Below are 26,190 nucleotides of genomic sequence, written 5' to 3' on the forward strand. Positions count from 1 at the left end.
TAGCCAGCATCATAATGCAAGAAAACGAAATAAAAGGCATGTCAAAGAGACAGAGGAATTAACCTAAAAGAGCTCTCAAAGGCTAAACCTGGAACAATTTGATGGTACTGGATTATAACCTAAAGGATAATTTATGAGTCCCTACTGATAGACATAAATGACTGAAGAAATAAATGGGAGAGAAGGGACAAATCTTTCTCACAGAATTCCAAATAATGTTTGTAATACTCCCCTCTGTAGGAGGTGGAGCTTAATTCCCCTCCCCTTTAATGTAGACTGGTCTTAGTGACTCAGCTTCCAAAGAATATAAAAAGAACTTCAAAAGAGTTTACAAAGAGGAAAACAGAACTTTACAGGCTTCTAGAAACCTGGCAGATACTACCTGAACCAAGTCACTAAGGTCAACATCATCGGCATTAAGTCATGTTGCTATCGTGTGCCCTCTGATGTGATCTGATGAGAAGGGTACTTTATCTCTTCTCCAAAACCCATAACCTCAGTCTAACCAGAGAAAACACCAAACAAATGTAAACTGAGGGACAGTCTACAAAATAACTTACCAGTACTGTTCAAATATTTACGGTTACAAAAAACAAGGAAAGACTAAGGAGAGATTAAGGAGACAAGATGACTAAATGCAATGTGGGATCTTGGTTTGAATTCTGGAACAGAAAAAGGACATAAGTGAAAAAAACAGGTGAAATTTGAATAAAGTTTATAGTTTAAATGAATAGCATTTTGCCAATGTAAGTTTCTTAGTTTTGACAAATGTACCATGCTTATGTTAACATAAGAAGCTGCGTGAAGTGTGTATTAAAACTCTCTGTACCACCTTTGCAATTTTTTTTGTAAATCTAAAATTATTCTTATGTAAAGAGTTTATTTTAAAAAAAACAAATAAAAATGTCTAGTAGCTTCTCACCTCATTCAGACTAGAAGCCAAATTCTCTACAGTGGCCTACAAGGCCCTATATTATCTGATTCCTCCTTTACCATTTCTCAGATCTCATCTACTATGTTTGTTGAATAAATCAATGAATGACCCTCTAAAACAAAGGAACCCAAGTCTAACTAATCATCAGAACCATCTGGAAAACTTAAAAAATGCAGATTCCAATGGTATATCTCAGAAATATCTGAATCAGTCTTTCTGGGGTGGGAGTTGGAAATTTAAATCTTTAAAAGTACCCTAGACGGTTCTGATTTGGAAGAGTCTCAAGATCAAAAACACAACGAATTCTCTCATTAAGCTGTCAAACAGCTTCACTAACTCAAAGTAAATAATCAGGACTACTTTAACCAAAGAGGAAAATTTAGAGACTAAAGTACAGACTATTTGAAGTAAAAGTGAATTTTCAAAAAGAATAAGTCCACCCTCAGCTCAGAACACTGGTTTGCAGTTGGGAGCAATTTTGCCCCCCAGGGGGCTTTAACAATGTCTGGAACCACTTTCGGTTGTCATAACTGGGGCAGTGTGCCATTGGCACCTAGGCAGTAGAGGCCAGAGATGCTGCTAAATATTCGATAATGTTCAGTACAGCCCGCCACAACAAAGAATTATCTAAAATGTTAGTGGTGCTGAGTTTGAGAAACCTTCCATAGAATGACTGATGGTCACTTTAGATAAGGACCCAATCCATCCAACACTTGCCGGAATATCTCCACAGACAGCCTGTTCATCATTCCACATCAATCAGTGCACTACTGGGCAGCTTAAAAAAATTTTCCCAGCTTTTATTTTGAAAAATTCCCAACATTATAGAAAAGTTGAAAGAATAACATAAACGTCCATTTGTTCTTTGTCTACACTCATCAAGTGTTAACATTTGGCCACATTTGCTTGCCACACACTATACACACACACGCACGCACGCACATGTATACAAACACACATACTTTGTTTTTGTTTTCCTGAGCCATTTGAAAATAACAGACATCATGACACTTCAGCAAGCATCTCCTACATAACCACAATACCATTATCAAACTTAAGGATACAACAATAATTCCATAATATCATCTTCAAACTTCCCCAGTTGTCCCCAAAATATCTTTAACAGATTTATAGCTTACAGCTTACCCCACTCTAATCCAAAATGTAATTAAGATTCATTCCTTGCATTTAGTTATGTTTTTCCTAATTAATTAATTTTAAAAAATTAAAGTATAGTCAGTTTCCAATGTTATGTCAATTTCTGGTGTACAGCATATGTTTATTTTAATCCAGAACAGCCCTCCATCATTTTTCTTTGTTTTCCAGGACACTGTATGAAAGAGTTCTCTCCAGTTATCTTGTAGGATGTCTTCTATTTTGGATTTGTCTCACTGTTTCCTCATGGTGTCATTTAACACGTCTCTAAATTTCCTTTCTTTCCTATAAACTAGAAGTTAAGTCTTGGCTCATTTAGATTCAGGTGAAATATTTTTGGCAAGAATACTTCATAGATGATGTTGTGTATTTCTCACTGCATCGCATCAGGAGAAATACATCAGGCTGCCCTGCCATCAGTGACGCTAAGTCTGACCACTGGGTTAATGTGATGATCAGCAAATCTCTGCTGCAAAGGTACACTTCCCATTTGAATTAGAATGTACAAATATCCTACTTCTTATCAACTTTTACCCTGATAGTTTCAGTATCCAGTGATAACCTTTGCCTAAATTATTACATTTGGGGGTTGGAACGTAGTGATTTCCAAAGTCTATCATTCCTTCTACGTTTATTAGCTCATAGTATTCTGTAAAGTGCAGACGAGCTTCCCTTTATTCCCTCTGCCCAACTTTTTTTTATTATCACTATGGATGTGTGAATTTTTGCTGTTGTTAAATCATTTCCCTTCACTATTCTTTCTGATGCTCAAATTGTCCCAAATTTGGCCAGTGGAAACTCCTTGAAATTTCTTCAAGCTGGCTCTTGTGACCATTTGACATGATCTCATTAGCCTTTGACTACTTCCTCTGGGCATCTCTGGTTTTAAAAGATGTTTATATGATGTTTATTTGCTGAAATTCCTATAATACCTGCCCGATGGTTTTAGTTCTACTTTTTGCAGGAACAGAACATTTAAAAATTTTTATTTATTTATTTATAATTCTTATTTCTTTTTTTAACATTTTTTATTGATTTATAATCATTTTACAATGTTGTGTCAAATTCCAGTGTTCAGCACAATTTTTCAGTCATTCATGGACATATACACACTCGTCACATTTTTTTCTCTGTGAGTTATCATAACATTTTGTGTATATTTCCCTGTGCTATACAGTATAATCTTGTTTATCTTATAATTCTTATTTCTTATTGAAGAGGATCAGAATATTTTACCTCTTCCATGTAGAATGCTGTGTAACTTAAAACATAAATATGGTTGGGCTGGAGCAATTCTTTTTTTTTTTTTTTTTTAGTTTTTTTTTTTTTGAGGGGGGAGAGGTAATTAGGTTTATTTATTTTACTTATTTTTAGAGGAGGTACTGGGGATTGAACCCAGAACCTCCTGCATGTTAAGCATGTGCTCTACCACTTGAGCTATACCCTCCCCCGGTTGGAGCAATTCTAAGAAACCATTTCACTAACAGTACATGAGTATATAAATCATTAATTTAGGCCTACTCATGCTCATTTCATCCCTGATCCTCACACTTTAGGATGTTAATTACATTTATTACTTGATTCAATTTCTGAGAGCTGCTGAGAGTTTGAAGATTTGCTTTCAAGGTTTCATCAGAATGTTCCCATATCAAAATGGCAGTATCAAAGGAGCCAGGTCATAATTTCCTATATATAGTCTGGGATAGATTCATACACTGGGTTGGAGTCAGCCCTTGGCACTACTAGAGTAACCGCAAAGGAGTATGAAATACCATATTAATACTTAAGGGCTGAGTCACATCCTGCATTAGTTATTAAAACTATCCTAAAAATCCTCTAATATGTTCATACAGGGTTTTGCAGTTTATTGCAACATGCGTGTAAATGCAGAAATGCCCTCTTTCGAGGGTATATCCGATCAGCAGTACATATTACTATGCATATTTGCTCAGGCCAGTCGAGAAAAGCCTGGTGAGCCTTAAGCAAACAATGTTCCTGCTCTGAGAGATGAACAGTACTCTGTCTTCTAGAATCAGCTCACCTTCAAATACATGGAGACAGACAGTAACACTTCAGGAGGGCACACGGACTCTAGTTCCTCCGTTTACAGACATATTTCCAGTATCTGAGATTTATTAGTAGCATTCGCCCACTGGTGAAAACAATTCTAATTACGTGTGGGAAGTTTAATCAATCATATTAAATATACAGAATAATATATGTTTTACTTATATTTCTTACTTCTTTTCCAGTATGGTCAAAGCACATGAAGGTAGAAAGAATCCTTATCAAGTGCTTTGTAAATCTGGGCAGGGAGAAGGAAATGGTCACTCACTATAGTACAATAATACGACAATAATAAAATAATAATTAAAAATAATCAAATACATAATAATAAAACGTGATTTTCAAGAACTAAGGTAATAGAATAGGGGAGGAAAAACCCTAATTTCTAGTTAGTTATATGTGGCTTTTTGAATGATGTGAAATTTTGACATTTCTGAATAGTAACAGGAAAAAAACATAAAAAAAAATGAGAAACACAAGACAATGTAAGAGAATAAAACAAACGAGAAAGAGAAGACAATATAAGAGAAATACTAAAGGCAAGAGTAAATTGGGGGCGGAGGGAGGGCATAGCTCAGTGCTTAGCATGCATGAGGTCCTGGGTTCAATCCCCAGTACCTCCTATTTAAAAAATTTTTTTAAATAAATAAATAAACCTAATTATACCCTCGCAAAGCAAACAAACAAAAAACAAGCAAACCAGAAAAAAAAAAAAGAAAAAAGGAAAAAAGAGTAAATCAAATCAGCAGGTCAAGAGAATAACCAGAAAAGTATACCAAATCATCCAGAAGGTACCTTTGCTCAGAAGAGGAAGGAAGTCAGGTGCTTTGTCCCGAAAAACCCTTTGCGCATCCTCCGCTTTCATTGACACCTCCTTTGTCTGAACTAGGAAAAAGCCTTTACCAACCATCTGTGGGAAATAAAATTTCATTTAAATTTTAAAATGACCTTGTGAAATTAAAACAATATTTCCCTATTCTAGAATTTTTCTGTATAAAATGCAACACAATGCTCTGATTTTTGTTTTAGTTATGACTCTAATTTAGGGTGTTTGCTGTAACAAATTTTCACAGACACAAGATTCTTTTCTCCAGATGGGTGGTTCTGGTTAAGAATTAGTACTGCATGGCTTCCTGTTAACATTAAGGATCAAATAAATGTGAATTAGCCTTCCAAATTTTAAACATTACTTAAAAAAAGTTTTTTTTGACTGAAGCTAACAGATGGAAGCTTTAGTTTGGTGATACTGCAAATGTCAGATGAGAGGAGAATGGTTAGGTGAATTATGGTACATTCACATGATAAAATACCATAGTTCATTAAGTAAAACAAATAATAAAAGGGGGCAAGGCTTATGTAATAATGTTAATTTTAAAAAGCATGATTCAAGTTTTATATAGTAGAGCACAATAACGAAAGAGCACATTTATGGAGTATTTACTATGTTCCAGGCAGTTTTATGCATTCTACATATACATAATATATGTAAATATACTTAAATAAAATATTCTATGTATAGCACGTTTAACCCTCTCATGAGGCAGGTCCTATTATTTCCCTCATTTTACAGATGAGAAACTAAGGCACAGAGTGGTTAAGAAATCTGCCCAAGGTCACACAACTATTACGTAATAGAGCTGTGATTTGAACCCAATTAACCTGATTACAGATTTGATAAATTAAAAATTATTCCTAAAAAGGGGGAGGGTATAGCTCAGTGATAGAGTGCATGCCTAGCATGCACAAGGTCCTGGGTTTAACCCCCAATACCTCCATTATAAGCAAACAAAGAAAGAAACAAACCTAATTACTCCCATCAAAAAAAATTATCCCTAAAAAGACTATTCACTCTACAATGAGTACACATTAATTTTTAAAATAATTATGAAAGTAGTTTTTAAAATTGAAGTCAGTCAACCAAGGAAGCCTTTTGAGTTTTTAATTATAAAAGTAACATACATGCTCAATACAGAACATTTGAAAAATAAAAAACAGAGACAAAGGATTATCAACCAAGGTGCTGCAACTCAAAGATGCTACTGCCAAATAGGTACACTTCCTTTTACGCTCCTGGTTTTCTTTCTCCCCTGTTACAGAAATAATACATGTTCTATGTAAAATCCATAGAAGTACAAAGAAGAAAAGAAAACTCTGCTCTTAATCCACTTCCTAAGAAGAACCACAACTGTTAACATTTTAGTATATATCACTTTCCAGATTTACCTTCTTAAAAAAATCCGATACTTATGTGATGTTCTACAAATTTTCACTTACTTGATTGTGAACATTTCCCAACTATTCTACTATAAAATCAGTTTCAATGGTTGATAGTATTTCATTCTATGGCTACATTATTCCTTATCATTTCATCAAATTGGATTCCAAGTCGAATCCTTTTTCAGAGCCCTCAATGCTGCCTCAGAAAAAAAATACATAAAAAAGTAGCAGAAAATTATATAAACATCACTGCCAGATGATGACTGCAAAGTTACTTAAAATATCAGCAAAAATCCTACATCTGTTTCTAATTTTCTAGACTGCTCGTTACCTCTCATTTTATAGTCAGACATATAAACTGACAAAAGTAAGATTGATTCAAAATACCATTACCTAAAAACAAATACTGAACTATGAAACTAGTATATCTATTTTGATATTTCATTGCAGATAGGTGAAGAAACTCATGAAAATCCTTCTACTTTTAAAGACTTGAAAATAGTGGTAACTACCTAACTAATTACATAATATTTTACTTCCAAATGACACAAGCTGCTCTTACTCTAATTTATTCTGTGCGTATCTGTGATGTAGTTAAGAGCCAGCAAGAAATCTGATTTTTAGGTAAGAAAACTGAGGCTCAGTAACTTCTTTTCACTCCTATGGAAACTACTTTCTGCTTTACTCAGTAGCTTTTCTGGACCTTCCTACCCTCTCAAGTTTTATACTTCCTACCTCAGAAAACCATTATGATATGTTTAATTTCTACAAATGCTATGAAACAAAATTCTGTGATACTCTTAGGGTTTAACAAATCCAGAGCTAGCAAGTACAGTTCCAGTAAAACCTGTCTTAAGACATTTGTGTTATGATACGAGGAAAAGACTCGAGTTTTATTTTTTCCATCTCAGAATTAATTAGCTTCTACACCTATTTTCCTGGGAACTTCAGCTTCATTTAAAAAAAAATACGTCATCTCTCTCTTAATATGTAAGTCACTGATCGTTCAGCATGTTGTGATAACCTCTTCACATATAATTGGCATTTTCTTCTTTTTGTTCTCTTGTCTTCATTCCATGATCTCAGGATTATTTACTTATTTTTTTATTTTAGGGGGAAGGTAATTAGGTAGGTCGGTTGGTCTGTCTGTCTGTCTGTCTATCTATTTAAATGGAGGTACTGGGGATTGAGCCCAGGACCTCATGCATGCTAAGCATGCACTTACCACTGAGCTATACCCTTCCCCTGATTTCAGGATTAGATAGGATAACTCTAGCCAAAAAGTCCCAGGGTTTTTTCCAAGGCCTAGACTGCCTTGACTCCACACACTTTTGGTCACACTCCTGCTCCACCAGGCATTTATCAACTTTCCTTTCCACTGAGGCAGCATTGTAGCATCATGCTTAAGGGTTAAGACCATGGCCTACAAAGCCGAACTGCTTGGATTTAAATCATGGCTCTGCTCCTTACCTGTGAGCGACCTTTTCCAAGTTACTCACCTTCTCTGTGGCTCATTTTCCTCATCTGTATAAAGGGGAATAATGGCACCTGTTTCATAGTTTATTCTCAGTTAAGTGGGTTAACTCATTTAAATCTCATACAACGGTGCCTGACACAGACTAAACACTGTATAAGTGTTAGCTGTTAGCTATTATTATTATTGTCATCATTGTTGTTATAGTTATTGTTGGATTTTTATTTGTTTTAAAGTATTTTGTAATCCAGAATGACATCTAAAGAACATCACTCTTCCTGGTCATGTTGCTCTCAAGTGCACACAACACTGCCATTTCACACATCAGATGTTAAAAGTTAAAAGGTTAAGGACATCTGATGACTCATGATGACTCATGACAGTGTTTGTTTTGATGACTTTTTCTTTAAACATGCTATATATTCTTTATGTCCACTCCTCATTATCTACCAAAAAGGAGTTTAACCTGAATAGTTAACTCTTTTGAAAACTGTATGTAGATTTTTTTAAAGTCACCATACAGAAAACGTTTACCTCTCTGATGTTGGATTTACATGTGATTAGACAGCTCAAAGACATAGATAGCTTCTATATCTTACCAGATCCGTATCATGTTTTTTCTCAGATTAGCAAAATCAAAAAAGAAAATTTCAGAGTCTTATGATTATACTTTGGCTTCTGTTGTTTTGCAAACTAGACCTCAGATATACTTTGCAGATTTCACTCTTTTTTTAAAAAAATATTTTTGAGGGGGAGGCAATTAGGTTTGTTTATTTATTTTTTTAATGGAGGTACTGGGGATTGAACCCAGGACCTCATGCATTCTAAGCACACGCGCTACCACTGGGCCATACCCTCCCCCCACTTTGTAGATTTCAGACACAGGTTTTCTACATTGTAGAATGTATAACCTACAGAGAGGTAGCCATTTTTAGTTGATTTTTTGTTTCTAAAAATCATTCCTTTTTTCTTTTTCTTTTATCTTCTTCGTTGGTGGGGGGAGGTAATGAGGTTGGTTGGTTTGTTTATTTTTAATGGAAGTGCTGGGGATTGAACCCAGGACCTCTTGCGTGCTAAGCTCACACTCCACCACTGAGCTACACCCTGCCGCCCTCTACAAAAAAAAAAAAAAAATCATTCCTTTTGACAGAACTGTTACAACTTTTTAAAAAAAATCCACTCAGAAAGAGACTTGATGAGTTTTCCATTCACTCCTCCACTTCTGGAAGTTGGATTTTTAATTCAAACAGACTCCTCCTGAAGAGAGCCTGATTAAATGGATCATTAAATCACCAGACTGCTGCCTCCCACTGGATCACCCGCCCAACGCAGACACTGCTGCTTCCGGAGCCCCTTACCTCCACGCCCCCATTTCTTTTTCAAGTGAAAGCTGCTACCCAAAGAACCCTTCTCTACTCCTGAGCGCACTAAGGAGCCCCTGCTCACGAGCCCACAGCCTCTGCTATACCAGCTCCCACCTCATTCTTTCCCATCAACTTCCTCTTTGTGGCCCCGGGGTATAGGGAAGTAAGGAAAGTGGTGCGGAGGTTGCTCTCACAGTCACCATGGGGGGGTCCAAAAGCTGTATTCCTACATGTCTTTCCCACACTCTAACTGATGAAAACGCCAAATAAATTTCCCCACTAAAGCATTATAAAAAGTCACCCTTTACTTTGCAGTATTACTTTTGTCAGCTTCCATAGAAATCATTTATTATCAAGAATGGAAGTTCTCTGAGGGTGGAGAATTTTTATGTATCTCCACTCCCAGCACGTATTATATTTCATTAGCTCTAAGCTGCCATCAATTGCAGGATGCATTTCAGACAAGCAAAACTGTGGAAAACACAGGTACATCCTATAATCAATGAAACATGGTAACAGAGTAACTTGCACATATTGAGTGCTTAATAAATGCTTCCTGAATTGAATGTCATTTTTATTTACTTTTTTTTTTAAGTTTAGTTCACATTTTTATTTTTTATTGTTTTTGTTTTGTTGCGGGGGAGGTAATTAGGTTTATTTATTTATAATGGAGGTACTGGGGATTGAACCCAGGACCTCGTGCATGCTAAGTATGCACTCTACCACTAAGCTATACCCTCCCTTAAATTTCATTTTTAAAAAGCTTCCTTAGGAAAGCACTTGAGGCCTAAGCAACCAGCTTACAGATAAATCTGTAGGGGGCAGAAGACTATCATTTAAGGATTGCCCATATTTCTCATAGCCAAGTTGAAAAGCATGGATGCTTTCCAGAAAGTGGTGTGCTTCTATGTAGGTGTGTGTCTGTTTCTCTTCTCTCTCTCTCCTTACCTCATCAATTAGTTTCCTGGCATTTGCGATAGTATAATCACCAGCAAATAATACCACTAAACATGATTCATCACTGCTCTTCTGTCTCTGACCCCGGGATACTGGAACGATACTTCTATTGGCTTCTGTGGAAACGCGGACAGTTTTGAGCTCTTCGGTAGTAGGTAGAGGAATATGGTCCTGGACGACCGTATCTTCTGAAAGAAGGCTCCAGTTGAGTTCTCCTGACACGGGTGTAAAGTCATGAATGTTACTCCAGGTGTTATTGAAGATACTTAGCCCTGCATCTTTGAACTGGAAAGCTAATTCAGGGTAGTACCACTGAAAACAGGCGAACTTGATATTTGTGGAAGACTCAATAATGGGCTGCGTGGCACAGCACAAAAAGACCTCCAGCTTTCTGCAGTCCCGCACACGGAACTGTTGGCAGGCTAACGCACACTTGCAATCTCTGCAATTCCGGAAAAACACACTGCCTTTCACGGGTCCCAGAAAAATGACACAGTTAGTACAGTCATCGATAGTAACGGTAGCAGAGTGATCAAAAATATAGATGCTACAGTTCTCACAGTCTTGAATGAGAAACTGTTGTCCTGCCACTTTCCCAGGTAAGCGACCTACTGTTTCATCTTTCAGTCCACTGAACATGTAGTCTTTCGGATCAACCTGCAGGAACAAAACACAGACACTGAGCATCATTAACATTATCCAGCAAACATTCATTGTCTATTGGCTGCCAGGCACAATTCTTAAGGCTAAAATAATATGTTCGGACTCTTCCTGACTTGCAACATAGTAAGAAAAATGAACAGGACAAAAAAAATTTTTTTACAAATAAATAAAAGACATGAAGGGAAAAAAGGGAGAGGAAACTTACAGATAAAGACTCAAAGAGATATCAACCAAACGATGTGTGGACCATTGTTCGATACTGTTTCAATATACCAACTTTTTGGAAACAGTTGGGGAAATTCTCATATATCCATACAGCATACTGGATGACATTCAGGGATATTTCAGCTTTGACCCTTTTCTTCTTCTGATGCTTCAGTTTTAAAATGACTTCTGCTTCTTTAAAAACTTTTGAAATTGGAAATACACCCAGATTGAAATATATTTCTCTATCCTTCCATTGAATTGATGCTTGGGTCTTAGTTGCTAAACCCCAACTGATCTGTGCAATCTGCTACAGAAAATGGAAGAAACTAAAGGCACAGGAATCACTATAGGTCAGAATCTACATCTATAGATTTGATTGAGACATTTATTGAGCTACTCCTACAATGTGATTTTTCAAATTTCACCATTTCCATCTTTAGGTATTCTAAACTAAAGCTCACGCAATCGTTTTTTCGTAGAAGTATAGTCGATTTGCAACATTGTGTTAATTTCACATACTCTTTTAAACAGTGTGCCTGGACTCTGTCACATTATTGTTTAAATTTTAGCTGACCTCTCAAAATATAGTCACTAAAAGGCCATTTTGACTTTTCCAAGTTATCTTTAAATCTATTTGCACTGTTTGCCTCTTTGTGAATATTAAATTTCATGCAAAACTATTCATGTATCAGAAACAGGCTCCCACAGGTACAATATGTAAAAATTTGATTACTTATGAAGGATAATTTAATCATCTTAATCATTAGCAAATTAGCTTAAAGTGACTTATTCAGTATTGTACAATAAACGTTGTACTTATCTAGTTTTACACAATGTACTAGAAGAAGCATTGGTCTGTACCATGAGGCAATAAAAGAGGCACTTGTATTTTTGTCTCAGTTTTGTCCCCTAAGAGGAACATGAATGAAAAAGGCACTTTTAACTTTCCAGATCTTCAGTCATTCAACCAACATTTGAACATCCGACATGAGCCAGACATTGTTTTAAGCACCAAAAATGAGTATGACCAGCTCTTTCCATAAAAGACGCAAACACTAACCTAAACAGATGATTTAAAGACAACCTGGCTGTGTAATGGGAGATGCTCAGAATAAATATTCTGGAAACACAGAGTAGGGACATCTGGGGCGGGGCCCGTAGGGGTGTAAGACTTCCTGTACAAGCTGAGAAATGAACAAGCTGAAGTTCACCAGATGAAAGCGGTGGGAAGTAAAGGATCCTCCCTTCCCACGCCAGGCAAAAACTGAAAGTGGTCTGGCGCCACCAGTGATCCAGCAACGGAAGCAAATGAAGGTAGAGAGGTGGGCAGGGGCTCTATTATAAAGCTCGAAAGTTATCCATGGGCAATACGGCACTACAGAAGGATTTAAATAAGCAAAATTTACATTTCAGGAAGATGATTTAACAAGGACAAGCGGAGTGTGGATTGAAGAGGCTGTTGCAGACGTCCAGAAAGGGCTGCAACTAGACCAATGCTTAGCAAGGAAGGGGAAGCTGGCATGGATTTTGAGAAACACTGAGGAAGTAGAATCAGCAGATTTGGTAATTCAATGGCTGTAGGAGGTAAGGCAGAAGGATGGGTCAAAAATGATTCCTATAAAAGTGGAAAGAAGAAAATTTCTAAGCTTATCCACACCATCTCAAATTATGCTTTTAGATGATGTAACAATGAAAAAAAAATCTGTTCTGTATAAAAGTTGTATCTTCACCTTTCTGGTAACCTTTATTATATGCCAGAAATTAAAATTCATATTCAGATATTTATGTTAAAAAATGATTCATAGTTCTCTCATCCAGTATTTTTCCATTTTTTGACCATAATCCACATTATTACATTCTCCACCACAGCCCAGTACACGTTCTTATGAATATTTATACATGTACCCATACCAATGAAATCAAAGTTTCGCAGAATAATACTCTTATTTTGTGTTGAACCCGCTAATACTTTGTATTATTCCACCCACAGGTATGAAAAAAACCACTGCTTTGGTTTATGTGATTGGATGTTGGTAGTGCCACTCACCAAAAATAAATAAATAAATAAATAAAATGGAAAACACAGGAGGCAGCACACAGGTTTAATGTGGGAAGAGGTTTCCGAGCAATTCCATTTGAAGGATTTTACGGGTGACGGACATATATTAAGGTACAGCGTTCCAGTTTGGTCTCTACCAAGATTATGCACTAGCGTAGCTGCTGGCTCTCCAGTGCCCAAGAGCAAGCCCAAATGGACCAAGCAAGGAAAACATCAGGAAAAGGGGAAACTATGAGAAACACCTGTGGTGGGCGTGGGAGGAGAAAAGAGAAGAAGGAACCTCTGAGATTTTTGCTCTTGCTTCTCCCCCTCCCAAATCATGAGATAACAATCCTCCCCTTCTACCTGCTGGGACTCAGTAGGAAGATCAGATAATTATACACAAAGCTATGCAGAGGCACTCCTTTTAATGCCCGTCCTGGGTCTCTCCATTTTACATTCTCTTCTGTCCCTACCTGCAGTACAAGGAAGCTGGGGCTGCCTTTCACTTGGAGGAGCCAGTGGAAGGGGCTGGGAATGTGGTCATGGAGGAGGCTAATGGGATCTTGAGCCAGTCCAGGCTTTAAGAGGGAAAAAGGAACATGCAAGTGTGGTTCAAGTCAGTTCTGCTTTCGGCCTTAAGGAGGTAAAAAGCATTCTCTGGTCATCTTCAGCTTGTCTTCCTGGCACCAATCTACCTCCCACGGTGGCTGTGAGAGTACCACCAATAGGTTTTTGTTTGTTTGTTTGTTTGTTTTTTGAAAGGGAGCAAAGGAGTTGGCCTGTCTCTACCAATGCCTCAAAGTCAATGAGCAAGGGGAATCTTCAAGCTTCAGTTTATAGTATCTCTCTCTCTCACTATACCATAAACTCCTTAAAACTGTTGTGTAAAATTTTGTGTGCATTTTCCTGGGGAGTTGATTTGGGCTTTAAGACTCTAGGCAATTTATCTTTGCCTAAGACACAGACAGCAAGTTCAAAAGTTTGCAAGCACATTTATCTGAGAATGAAGTAAGAAACAAACCAATGTTTGGATAAAGATTAAAAAATAAAACAGTTAATTCTTGTTACTTAAAGGAATTTAGTTATTTTTTTTTTTGCACAGGAGATGATATATAAAATGTACAGTACTTAACAGAAATTTCAACTCTGTTAATATGTTATCATTAGAACTATATTAGTACTTGTTGCAAATACAGAAAGAAAATCTATTCTTAACTTTAAAATTACTGAGCTGCTCTTTTAGTTGGCCTGGGCTGTATTATGAAGTGAATGTTTTGTGTCCTCTCAAAATTCATACGCTGAAGCCCTAACACTCCAATGTGATGGTATTTGGAGGTGAGGACTTTTGGAAGTGATCAGGTTTATATGAGGTCGTGACAGAGGGGCCCTTATGATGGGATTAGCGCCCTTAGAAGAAGAAGAGATCGCTCTCTCTTGCTCTCTCCCCCCTCCACCTCTCTCCACGCGCAAGCAGGCACTGAGGAAAGGCCATGTGAGCACACAGCAAGAAGGTGGCTTGACTGTAAGCAGGAAGTGGGTTTCCACCAGCGAGAACCACAGAACTGTTGGCACACTGCAACTCCGTCCAAATCCCCGTGCTAAGAGACTTGATCAAACTCTAGCATGGCTTCTAGCAGCACGAGGCTGTGTCCTTAGAATGATTTCAGGTCCCCATTAAAATGCCTGTCTGAGAAAGCTCAACCTGGCCAGGAAAATATACTATGTGTTCTAGCCAACACCTGATGCTAGGCCCCTGACCTCCGTTTCTTAGAACATTTACTAAAAAGGGCTTATAATTGTGACTGTATCTCTTACAACTAAGTGTCTCAAGGACCCAAGAGCCATTCCCTTGAAATATAATTATTAGGAAGGACAGGGCCTCTGTCTACCAGGCTCTGTGGGAGGATAGGATTCTAACTTCCATAACTGCCAGCTAACAAACACGACTGGCCTAATTTCACTAACAGGGACCAACTTGGTAATTTTTCACTTCTCTGACAACACTGCTCTCCTCCTTCCCTTATTCTCCCTTAAATGGCTCACATCACCTCTGCACAAATAAGAATGGAGCTCAGCTCTTTCTCCTGTCAGTAGTTACTGAACAAAATCTGTTTGCACTGCTTTAATGTCCAGCTGTATTTATCTCTGACACCAGACGGTGGGTCTGCTGGCACCTTGATCTTGGACTTTGCAGCCTCTGGAACTAGGAGAAATACATTTCTGTTGTTTAAGCCACTCAGTCTATGGCATCTTGTTATAGAGGCTTGAGCAGACTAAGGCTGGCTGCCATAACCAAATAACACAGACTGGGTGGCTTAAACAACAGAACTGTATGTCTCCTAGTTCCAGAGGCTGCAAAGTCCAAGATCAAGGTGCCAGCAGGGTTGGTTCCTGGTGAGACCTTTCTTCCTGGCTTGCAGATGGCTGCCTTCTCGCATTATCCTCACATGGTCTTTCCTGGGTGGATGCAGGGCAAGTTTTCTGGTGTCTCTTCTTATAAGGACACTAATCCTATCAGATCAGGGCCCCACCGTTGTGACCTCATTTAATCTTAATTATTTCCATCAAGGCTCCATCTCCAAATACAACCACACTGGGAATTGAGGGCTTCAACATATGAATTTGGGGCAGGGACACAAACATTCAGTCCGTAACAGCTACCAATGCTGAGGAGTTAAATGTAATGTACTGCTCTTTTAAGTATTTTCTCTGGACACCTCAGTTCTCATAGTTCATTGGGGGAAATTAATCCAGGAGAAATTAATCCTATAGTTAACGAGTTCTATAGTATAAAATTATCTGGGCTATCAATATGATCTACAAAGGGGAAATTTAGGATTTATGTTGCTTTCTCAACAATTTCTGAAAGCTCTTCAAAACAAAAGGTGATACTAAACAATCTGGAGCTTAGCACCATAACAATTTTGCAAAAGTTACTAGTTCTCAAAGTGCCCCAGATCACAAACATGAAAGGTCAAGTTTTAAACTACTTTTTCACAAGAATCCCTTATGAAGTGAGCTTAGTTTAGGCTGTATTTCTTTCTGTAATCCTTGAAAGGTAGTGGATATACTTTCAAAATCAAAGAAACATTTCAAGAGTTGGAATTCACCTGATAACAGCTACTAAACTAAATTAGGAATTTTTTTCCTAACAGAAAACAAAAGTAAACATCTTATTCTTTTACTGAGTAGTTACGTAAATATTTCATTAAAATTCACCCCCACAGATAAACATCCATAATGATAATCTGAGATGAAATAATGGAATTTATTAATTTTAATGGAAATTTGGTCGGGGTAGAAGTTCAAAATCAGACCGAGGAGCATAAGAAGCACTACATAGGTACCAGGCACCATTCTAAGTGCTTTGTTCATTCAGTCCTCATAAAAACCCCTCTGAGAGTTGTGTACTATAATTATCTCTGTTTTAAAGATGAGAGAATTGAGGCACTCAGAGGTTAAATAACTTGCCCAAGGTCACACAATTAGTATGTGCTTGAGCTGAGTCTCAGACTTAGACAGTTTGGCCCCTAAATATATTCTCTTGGCTGCTCCTTCATATTCAATCATATTCAAACAGAAACCAATGTTTACTAGGTGAATAAATTAATGAAATAGAACAGAATTCAAAAATAGACTTATGTATATATTGACAAAGGTGCAGAGGCAATTCAATAGAGAAAGGATAGTCTTTTCAACAAATGGTGCTGGAACAATTGAACATCTACCATGTTAAAAAAAAATTGAAAAAGGAATCTCCATACCTTGTACCATATTTAACAATTAGCTCAAAATGGATCATAGAACCTAAATATAAAACCAAACACTCTAAGTCTTCTAGAAGAAAACAGAGGAGAAAATCTTTGTAATCTTGGGCTGGCAAAGATTTCCTAGATGTGAAACCAAAAACACAACCCATAAAAGAGAAAATTGGACTTTTATCAAAATTGTAAACTTTTCTTCTTCAAAAGACACTGTTAAGAGAAGACAAGACATTATTTGGGGGAAAAAATTTGCAAGACACACATGACAAGGGACTGATAGCCAAGATATATAAAAACTCCCAAAACTCAAGAAAATAAATAACCCAGTAAAAAAAAAATGGGCATAAGATTTTAATAAACACTTCACCAAAGAAAATATATGGATGGTAAATAAGTACATGGAAAAATGTTCAACATAATTAGTCATTAGGGAAATGCAAATTAAACCACAATGAAATACCACTACACTCCTATTAGAATGGCTAAGATTTTTAAAAAACTGACCATACCAAGTGCTGGTGAGGACGCAGAGAAACTGCATCTCTTATAGACTGCTGGAGGGAATGCAAAATAGCACAGCCACTTTGGAAAAGAGTTTGGCAATTTCTTATAAAGTTTAATACACAATCAGCAATCCTATTCCTAGCTATTCACGCAAGTGAAAGGAAAGCTTATGTTTATTCAAAAACTTGTATGCATATGTTTATGGTAGCTTTATTCACAATTACCAGAATTTATAAGCAACCTAAATGTCCTTCAACTGGTGAATGGATAAACAAATGGGGTACATCCATATAACGGACTACTTACTATTCAGCAATAAAAAGGAACTCCTAATGCGTGCAATCACATGGTTGAATCTTAAATGTATCATGCTAAGTGAAAGAAGCCAGACTCAAAAGGTTACCAACTATGTGATTCCATTTATATGACATTCTCAAAAAGACAAAACTATACGGATAAGAAACTGATCAGAGGCTGGAGGCAGGGTTGACTGCAAAGGAGAATGACGAAATTTGGGGGGATGATGGTATTGTTTCACATCTTGATTGTGGTGATAGTTACATGACTGTATTTGCCTATCAAAATTCATAGAACTGTACACTTAAAAAGGATAAATTTTACTTTAGGGAAATTATACTTCAATGTAAAATAAACAAATGACTTAAAATTTAAACATTGTTAAGTCCGTTTCAGGGCAACATACCTATGTAGCTGCAAGGTAATTTCATGAATGAAAATGGCAGTGGCACCTAATTATAAAAATAGTAAACACCAGTACTTTGATCTTATATACACTGATGATAAGAGAAGGTGAAGTATTATATTTATATTAGCACATCATGTTGCTAAAAATGTAACCACAAAATAGAATTATGAAATTTTAGGCTTGGAAAGGATTTTTCATATCCTCTAATCTGTTCTTAATCTAATTTGACATCCTATCAGATTCCCTCTGTTCAATCAGATTTACCTGAATGCTTTTCACCTCCCCTCATGAGATGCTCAAAGAATCAGAGAACTGGAAAGGATCTTAGGAAATTGAGGACGGGAAAAGCTAAATGACCTGACCAGTGAGATGTAGTGCAGGGCAGAATGCAAATGAAGACCCCAGTCCCATACGTGCTTTCCCCTTTTCCCACCTTATGTGAGTAAAGACAGTGGAAGCCTCATACACTGCTGGCAAAAATGTAAAATGGTACAGACACTTTGAAAAACAGTTTGGCAGATTCTCAAAAAGTTAAACATAGAGTTACTATATGACCCAGGAATTCCACTCCTAAGTATATATTCAAGAAAAAAAAATGTATGACTGAAGCATTGTTCTGTACATCAGAAACTGACACAACATTGTAAACTGACTATATGTCAATAAATATATATACAAAACAAAAACAAAAACATGCATTTCTGTACAAAAGCTTGTATGTGAACATTCATAGTAGCATTATTTGTAATGGCCAAAAAGTAGAAATAACCCGAAGGTCCATCAACTGATGAATGGATAAACAAATAAAACAGATAAAAAATAAAATGTACCTATAAATAAAATGAAATAAAATATCTATTCTGTTATGTTATTCGGCAATAAAAAGGAATAAACCACTGATAGATGCTGCAGTATGGATGAATTTCAAAAACATACTAAGTGAAAGAAACAAGTAACAAAAGATGACATATTCTATGATTCCATTGATAAAAGTCCTAAATAGGCAGATCTATAGACATAGAAAGTAAAATTGTGGTTTCTAGGGGCTGGGGGAGTGAGGAGTAGCTATTAATGGGTGGGTTTCTTTTGTGAGGGATGAAAATGTTCTACAAATCAGATCATAGTGATGGTAACATAACCCTGTGAACTTGTTACAACTATTGAATTGTATACTTTAAATGAGTAAGTTGTATGGCATATGAATTCTATGTCAATAAAGCTACGTTTAAATGAATTCTATCTCAATAAAGCTATTTTTAAACAAATAAACAAAGAACTAGTTATTCCCTTTTAAGCAACAACTTTACGTAAAGGATTTAAAACATGTCGACAAGTTCTCTGATGCTTCTCCCATCAAGAGGTCCCCTCCCCTTGGACGTGGGTGGACATCTGTGACTGCCTGAACCAACAAAATAGGGCAGAAGTCATGCTACCTCACTTAAGAGGCTAGTTAGAAAAAGCCATGCAGCTTCTGCCGGTTTCTTAGGACACTCGCCCTTGGAACCCAGCCATCACGCTGTGTGGAAGGAAGCCTGGGCTACAGAAGGAAGCCCCTGGCCCTCAGCCCCAGCTGAGCTTCCAGCCAAAGCCAGCACCAACTTGCCAGCCAGCTCTGTGATTAAGTCATACTGAAAGCAGATCCTCCAGCCCCCCGGTCAAGCTGCTGCAGCTGATGCCACACAGAGCAGAGAGCCAACCCTGCTAAGCCCTACACAAATGGGAGAGCTGGGAGCAAAATAAGTACGTGCCATTATCCTCTGCCCTTAAGTCTTGGGGGTGGTTTGGTAGGCAACAATGGGTAACTTGAATACCTTACATACCTAAAAGGCTAAGAACAGTGTCTAGCCCCCTACACAACATAGACACTTCTTTCTAGTAGGTAGCCATCCAACCTCTGTCTAAATGTCTTGACTAACATGGAAATCAGTTCTTCACAAAGCCACCCCGTCCACTGATGAGTAACTCTGGGCATTACGATCTGCCTTATATTACGACTGGTTCTGTCCTGCCCAACCTCTGGTTCAAGTTCTATCCTCAGAGGTGACCATTACTGTCTAACCCCTCTTACCTAGGGCAGGCCTCTACCTTCTTAAATAGTAGAGAAATCTTTACCACTGTTTCACTGTAGAGCTGAGGAACCTGAATGGATACAAGATGAGCTGTCCATACTCAAAGCCACAATTTTCAACACCTATGCCACAATTTCTGTCATCTAAAAGAATACTGGTATGAATAATTAGATAATGAAAACTACTTTTCTGTACCACTCATCTTCCTTTTGTTTGTACTTAAATATTTCCTGGTTTAAGTCCAAAAAGCCAGTCCAGCTCTTCCAGGGCAAGGAAAATAATTCTTATAATTTTGCATCTTCCTTGGTGTTTGAGTACATATACATTGAATAACTTGCTAAGGTATGAGAGGCAGAAGAGAGAGAAGGATAAAAGCATTTCTTTCCAAATGATTTAAACACGGATCTTACAATCCACAAATATTTTTCATCATGTCAATGTAGGAATTGTACGGTAAGCTTTTCCTTTTTCAAGGTCAGCAATAGAAAATTAGCTTCTTACACTGTTGATTACAGTATATCGGTTGCCATGACAACACTTAGTCCCCAAACATTCTTTCTAATTGAGACAATTTCTCCTAGCTTCGGTCCCCTAAGACTGACCCAATTACAGAACTCAAAACCCAAAACCCAGAGGGTGCCTCTCAATAAAGATACTCTGATTACACAACCTAAGGAAAAATTTAAACACCACTTTTCCAAGATGCAAGGAAACTTTTCAGGCAATGCACTTTGTTTTTTTACAGCTAAGTCTTAGAAACTGAGTGGTAACTGTCTGATATAAATTTAAAATTGTTTGCTATGCTCCATGATCACATTACAGAGACCTAAATTTCTAATACAAACCATTTTGTTCATATACATGCAACGTATTTCATTTATGTGTTCTGGGCTGTATTTGCATTCTATTCCTTTTAAGTGGTACAATTAAAATCTTGGAGCAAGCAAGACCACGCTGAACTCAGTAAAAGTTGGAGTAATACACTACCCATATTTGCACACTACCCATATTGGTCTCATAATAGGTGAGGTGCTAGAAAAAAAACTTTAACATCACATAAAATTTAGCAGGCTATCATAAATGAGGTGCCCAAGAGTGAATTCCTAGTAATTCCAAAAGAAAAAGAAAACAATTCCAAAAAGCAATGTCGAGAAATGTGGTATCTTCACTGTCTCTAAATGCAAGCTGGTAATCCTCTAATAGCCCCAAAGATTTTCAAACGGGGTTGTTCGCTTATTTAGTAAGAAAAATTTTGATTAGCTGAGTTGATCAAGATTTTGTTATACACAATCCGGAAGCATATTCTATGCAACCCAGCTTATTTTTCATACCCAGTGACATCTCTTACACCTCTACAACTATAGTACTTAGTAGGGCTCCCCCAAAATGTTCCCTGTAAGCTCAAAGCAATGTCTACATTTCAAAGTTTACTATACACTCATTTGGGAGGAAAAGCTTAGATGTTGGTGTCTGCTATTCTTTTTCAATGCATTTACTTAGCCACAGAGCAGAAGAAAAAAAAAAATCACAGAACACACCCATTTATCTAAAAGGAGAAAGACACGTGAGATTCCAACTAGCCCAAACATTATCTTAATAAAGGTAGCTGTAAGACAATTTATCATGAAGTAAGGAGTCAGAGGGCAACCAAACTACTCTAAATAAAAAAATAAAAGTATGTTAGTTTTAGCCTATGATTTCAAAACCAAAAGTTAAAATAAAAATAAAATTCACAACCTTCTCTATGGCAGACAGTTCAAGCTTAAAGAGCATTGTTAGGAATACTAAGGCCAAGGAAATGAATCTTTTAAAAACTGCCCACCAAATAACTTTAAACGATACGTGCAATCTTCATGTAAGACAGGAAGTACAGTACTTTCCACTCCTACATTATAAAATGCTGCTATCAAGTATGAATAAGAGAGAATTAATAAACAGATCATGCAACCCTGCAAAACACGGGCAGAAAGATGGGGCTGAGACGTCTGTAAAAAGCGTACAATTTCTTAACTTCTGACACTTGGAGATCCAAATTTGCCATGATTAAATTCTGCTGGGGATTGGAAATCACGCAGGCTGGCCTATGAAATCAAAACTTTAATAAGAAATTTACTATAAAGTATTCATGAATAGAGATACGTTGCATTAAGCAAGGAGTTAACTGTTCCTAATACTCATTTAAAATTTTTTCTCATCTTGTTTGGAAGAGAAAAATAACTGATAAATCTATCAAAGTGTTTTACTAAATACAAATGGAGAACTATGTAGAAAGAGGAAGCATTATGAAATTTATGACTAAGTGTATTTTGTGCAAGACTAAGTGGACGTGTTCAAAGCTTTTTCGTTTCTGGCTATATAGAAAACTAAAAATATGGGCATTTTCATTCATTAAAGCAGCAGTAAAATACTGCCTGGCTTATGCTGGTTATTTTCACCTTAGAGTCTTAACACACATCCCAAGACTGATTCGATTTTCATTATTCCTTTCGGGTAACTGGAAGAGGAGGAAAGGCAAAGCTGTATGTCAAACGGTTCACTTCGTCATCGAGAAAATTTAGCAGTGGAATATATCAGGAGGCACCAAAGAGATTTACTGCCTAGGGCAGACAAAAAAGAAAACAGCCACACGAAGAACATAAGCCGCGAAAGAGATGAGAATCAGTCCCATGCGTAACTCGAGGACTGGACAAAACCCCGCTCGACGCTGCGAGGGAAAAAGAGTAGATGTGAGATTTGGGGCATTCTGGGTTCTCCTTCCTTCCCTCGAGTCCGTCCTCAGACAGGAGGTCGGGATGCAGACAGGAAGGAAAGCTCCCAGGGTCCATCTACCTGGACGATCAGCGCTAAGGTCCCCGCCAGCGCTGCAAAGCCCTCCGCGGTGCCCTCTCCAGCGCTCGATTTCGCGGCTCCCCCCGAAGTCATTCACTAGGACTTCAACTACTCGCGGGAGAGCGCGCGCGCGCAAGAGCGGCTGCTGCCGGGTCGGCCCCCTCGGCGCTGCCGAGCGGCTCGGGAGGGCTGAGACCAGCGCCTACGGGACTTTGGTTACCTTCTCGCGCTGGTCCCAGCTGTACTGCTTCGGCCGCTCCTCCTCGCCCTCGGGCTGCGACTCCTTCTCAGCCTTCCGCCTCTTGGAGAAGAAGCAGCCCATGGTCCCGGCCCGCGGGGTCTCACTGGCCGCTGCTCCTCGCCGGCTCGCTGGCTCAGGCACCTCCCGGAGCTGTGGCGTGCACCCCGGGCGCCCGGGCCCCGCAGCTCCCCGGACACTGCCCCGCGGAACCGCCCAGCTGCCCTCAGCGCAGGTTCGCCCGCGAGGCCCAGCACCCCTTCTCTTTTCCCTTTCAGTCGCCCAGACGACCCGCCGCAGCCAATGACCGCTCGGCGCCCGGGGAGCCAATCAAAGCCCCGCGAGCGGCTGTCGACGTATGCACACAACCAATTCACACCCGGCTCCTGCGCCAGCCCCCCAAGGGCGGGCCCGGCCGGCTCGGCTCCGGCGCAAGCCCGGCTGATCGTCACCCCCACCCGCCAACCAACCAGCCCTGCCCCGCCCCTTCTAGGATTGAGTGGGGCTGTGGAGCTGCCGGGAGTGCCGGCCCGGCAAGCCTGTCTTCTTGCTCTTGCTTCTCAGTTTCCAAGTTTTAGGCGCGGGAGGGCTCCCTAGTTGAACGCTAGACTTCAGCTTTGTGATGCAGTTGGTGAGGAAACAGGAATTCCTGCTGACGCAGGAAGAGCTCTGAAACTCTCATTCCTCACTCCTCTTATCGCCTCATCACCCATCCATCACCCGTCCCCTGCTTCCAAGTCGTCTGGCCAGTGTCATGCACTCGGGAAATTTCCCCACCAACCTTCCCGACCCTCCTTGCCCTCTCTTCTGTGCTCTCTTAGTACTTCCACGTATCACTCTAAAATTGAACAAGAACTTAGTAAAATAACTATTTGTGTATCGTCTCCCTATTGGAATTGTGAATTTCTTGAGACCAAACGGCTGGTCTTTTTTTTTTTTTAACCCCTCAGGCCTGGCCCAACTCCACATTAGTTGCTCAATAAAATGTTTGTGGAAAGAATGCTTGCATGCTAGTGAAGGACACATTTACAACCTTTCCCTATTCCTTCGTAAAGAAAGTGACCAGAGTGTGTGTGGGTGGGGTTCTCCTCTTGGAGATTATAGCCCAGGGGAGGACGTAAGCACTGCCATATAAACTATCAGATCTGTTCTAAGCAACTTGTTGGTTAAATTCTCTGGGCACAGTATTTGGGCATTTGATAGGACATCAAATGCAGATGAGTTTAGGTTCAAACTTGGTTATCTTTTTACTTTCTCACACTTACATCTACTGTATATGCTAAATGAGCCTCTGACTTAACTTGAGCATTAAGAATGTTCTCTTTTTCACTTCCTGCCTTCCTGCCTTTTATTGCACAATCAGGAAGAAAAGTACATGTGCTCAAGTATTAGAAATGATTGTAAACGTAAGTTCCAGATCTTAGGCAATAGGGTCTTTACCCGGTGCACACTTTTTCTTCTTCTGAGTGAGATGAAAAGTCTGTGTGAGGATGTTTTGGATAAGACCCTCAGATGTTTTATATTCATAGAAGGTTAAAACTGTGACCACTGTGTAGTGCAGTGGAGGTAACAGAGGGCCACAGAGGTGAAGGGACTAACCACTGTGTGGTCACAATGAGAGTGGGTGAGCAGGGACTAGGAAAACCCAGAACCTGTGTTGTCCAGTGCTCCCTCTGCCTAAATTTGTTCCTCTCTGATTCATCTGAAACAAAGAAGTAAAGAAGTATCTGCTTAGACCTTCTGATGCCTGTGGGAGCTCTGAGCCACAGTGATGCTGTTCCTCTTAATGAACAAACAAAACTAATTTTAGAGAAACAATGCCTAAAATAGTTTTGAAGTATTCATTAATGAGAAACTGAAACCTAAAACAAACTCTATATTCAACAGTGATCTTTTCAGGGACCCTTAAAAGTGACAATAAAGTCCCCTTTCCGTTAAATCCCATCCCACCAGCACCCCTGACCAACATTAAGGAAAATTAAATTATTTAAACTGGGGACTGGAAACCAATGAACAAAGCTATGCTAGAGTTTTCATGCTTTCTCTTTTTCTTATTTTTTCTTCCTTTTCTCCTCCTCTCTCCTCCCCAGTGGATTCTCACCACCACTTTTCTCTGCAAACCAGCTCTCTTTATTTACTCATCAGCATATACATGGCTGAGAACAGTCATCCCACCCTGATTTGTCATGGCCTTTCTGTCCAAGAGCATGCTACCATCTTCTTATATCTTAGTTCAGATTCTCCAGGGAAATAACTAGATAAATTGCTGGCCAATCAAAAATAGAATGGCTACCCATCGGACAAGTGTACACCCCTGGTCTACTTGCTGCAGCCGCAAGGATGAGTTCCATATTACAAACACGAGTGGGGAGCAGGTCCAGAAAAGGGCACAGGTGCGGGCAGTCCTAACTGCACAGAGTCCAGACAGAAATTGGTGGCTCCTTCTGCCTATACTTCTCCTGCTCTTTATATTCCTATGGCTTCTTTTCTATAGAAAGCTGCCCTTCATTTTCAGCTGAATAGACATAGGTTCATCTGTACTAAAAAGTTGGATTGTGGGTTTGCACCTGGCCACGGGCTCCAGAGATGGTCTGGGTCCCCTGTGTGTCTTGACCACAGAAGTGACATAGTTACCTCTCAGAAGACAAATCTTCACAACATGAATAAGCCAATTACCCCAGCAACAATGGCTGGAAATGTCCCTATTCTTGAGTTGACCTGACACATGCTGGCTTACTGTGTAAGCACCTAAGGAAACACTTTACAAGTGAAGGAGAAGGGAGCGGAGAAGTGTTTCCAATACCTATTGTTGCGTAACAAACCACTTGAAACTTAATGGCTTATGACAATGATCATTTATTTTCCTTATGAATCTGCAATTTAGGCAGGGCTCAGTGGGGACAGCTCAACTCTGTTCTATTCTGTGCCCAGAGCCTCATCTGGAGCTGGGATGACTCGCTGGGGGACTAGTCAGGAATCTTTTATTTATTTACTTATGAAA

General features: G+C 38.8%; 1 protein-coding gene and 1 non-coding gene across 2 annotated transcripts in view; both read right to left on the minus strand.

Moving 5' to 3' along the window:
• Positions 1–23,469, minus strand: part of RP2 (RP2 activator of ARL3 GTPase) — a 35,381-nt gene extending 11,912 nt beyond the window's left edge. The window contains exons 1-3 of the mRNA XM_031445355.2: positions 23,172–23,469; positions 10,160–10,825; positions 4,952–5,066 (exon numbers count right to left, since the gene is read on the minus strand). Coding sequence (XP_031301215.1) covers positions 4,952–5,066; positions 10,160–10,825; positions 23,172–23,273 — 883 coding nt within the window. The 5' untranslated portion in view covers positions 23,274–23,469. The remainder of the gene's footprint in view (positions 1–4,951; positions 5,067–10,159; positions 10,826–23,171) is intronic.
• Positions 8,634–8,706, minus strand: TRNAS-AGA (transfer RNA serine (anticodon AGA)). The gene has a single exon. It is a non-coding gene; the product is annotated as a tRNA-Ser (tRNA).
• Positions 23,470–26,190: the final 2,721 nt, after the last annotated feature.

This window comes from Camelus dromedarius, chromosome X, assembly GCF_036321535.1.
Source record: "Camelus dromedarius isolate mCamDro1 chromosome X, mCamDro1.pat, whole genome shotgun sequence".
In the NCBI taxonomy this organism is placed as follows: domain Eukaryota; kingdom Metazoa; phylum Chordata; class Mammalia; order Artiodactyla; family Camelidae; genus Camelus; species Camelus dromedarius.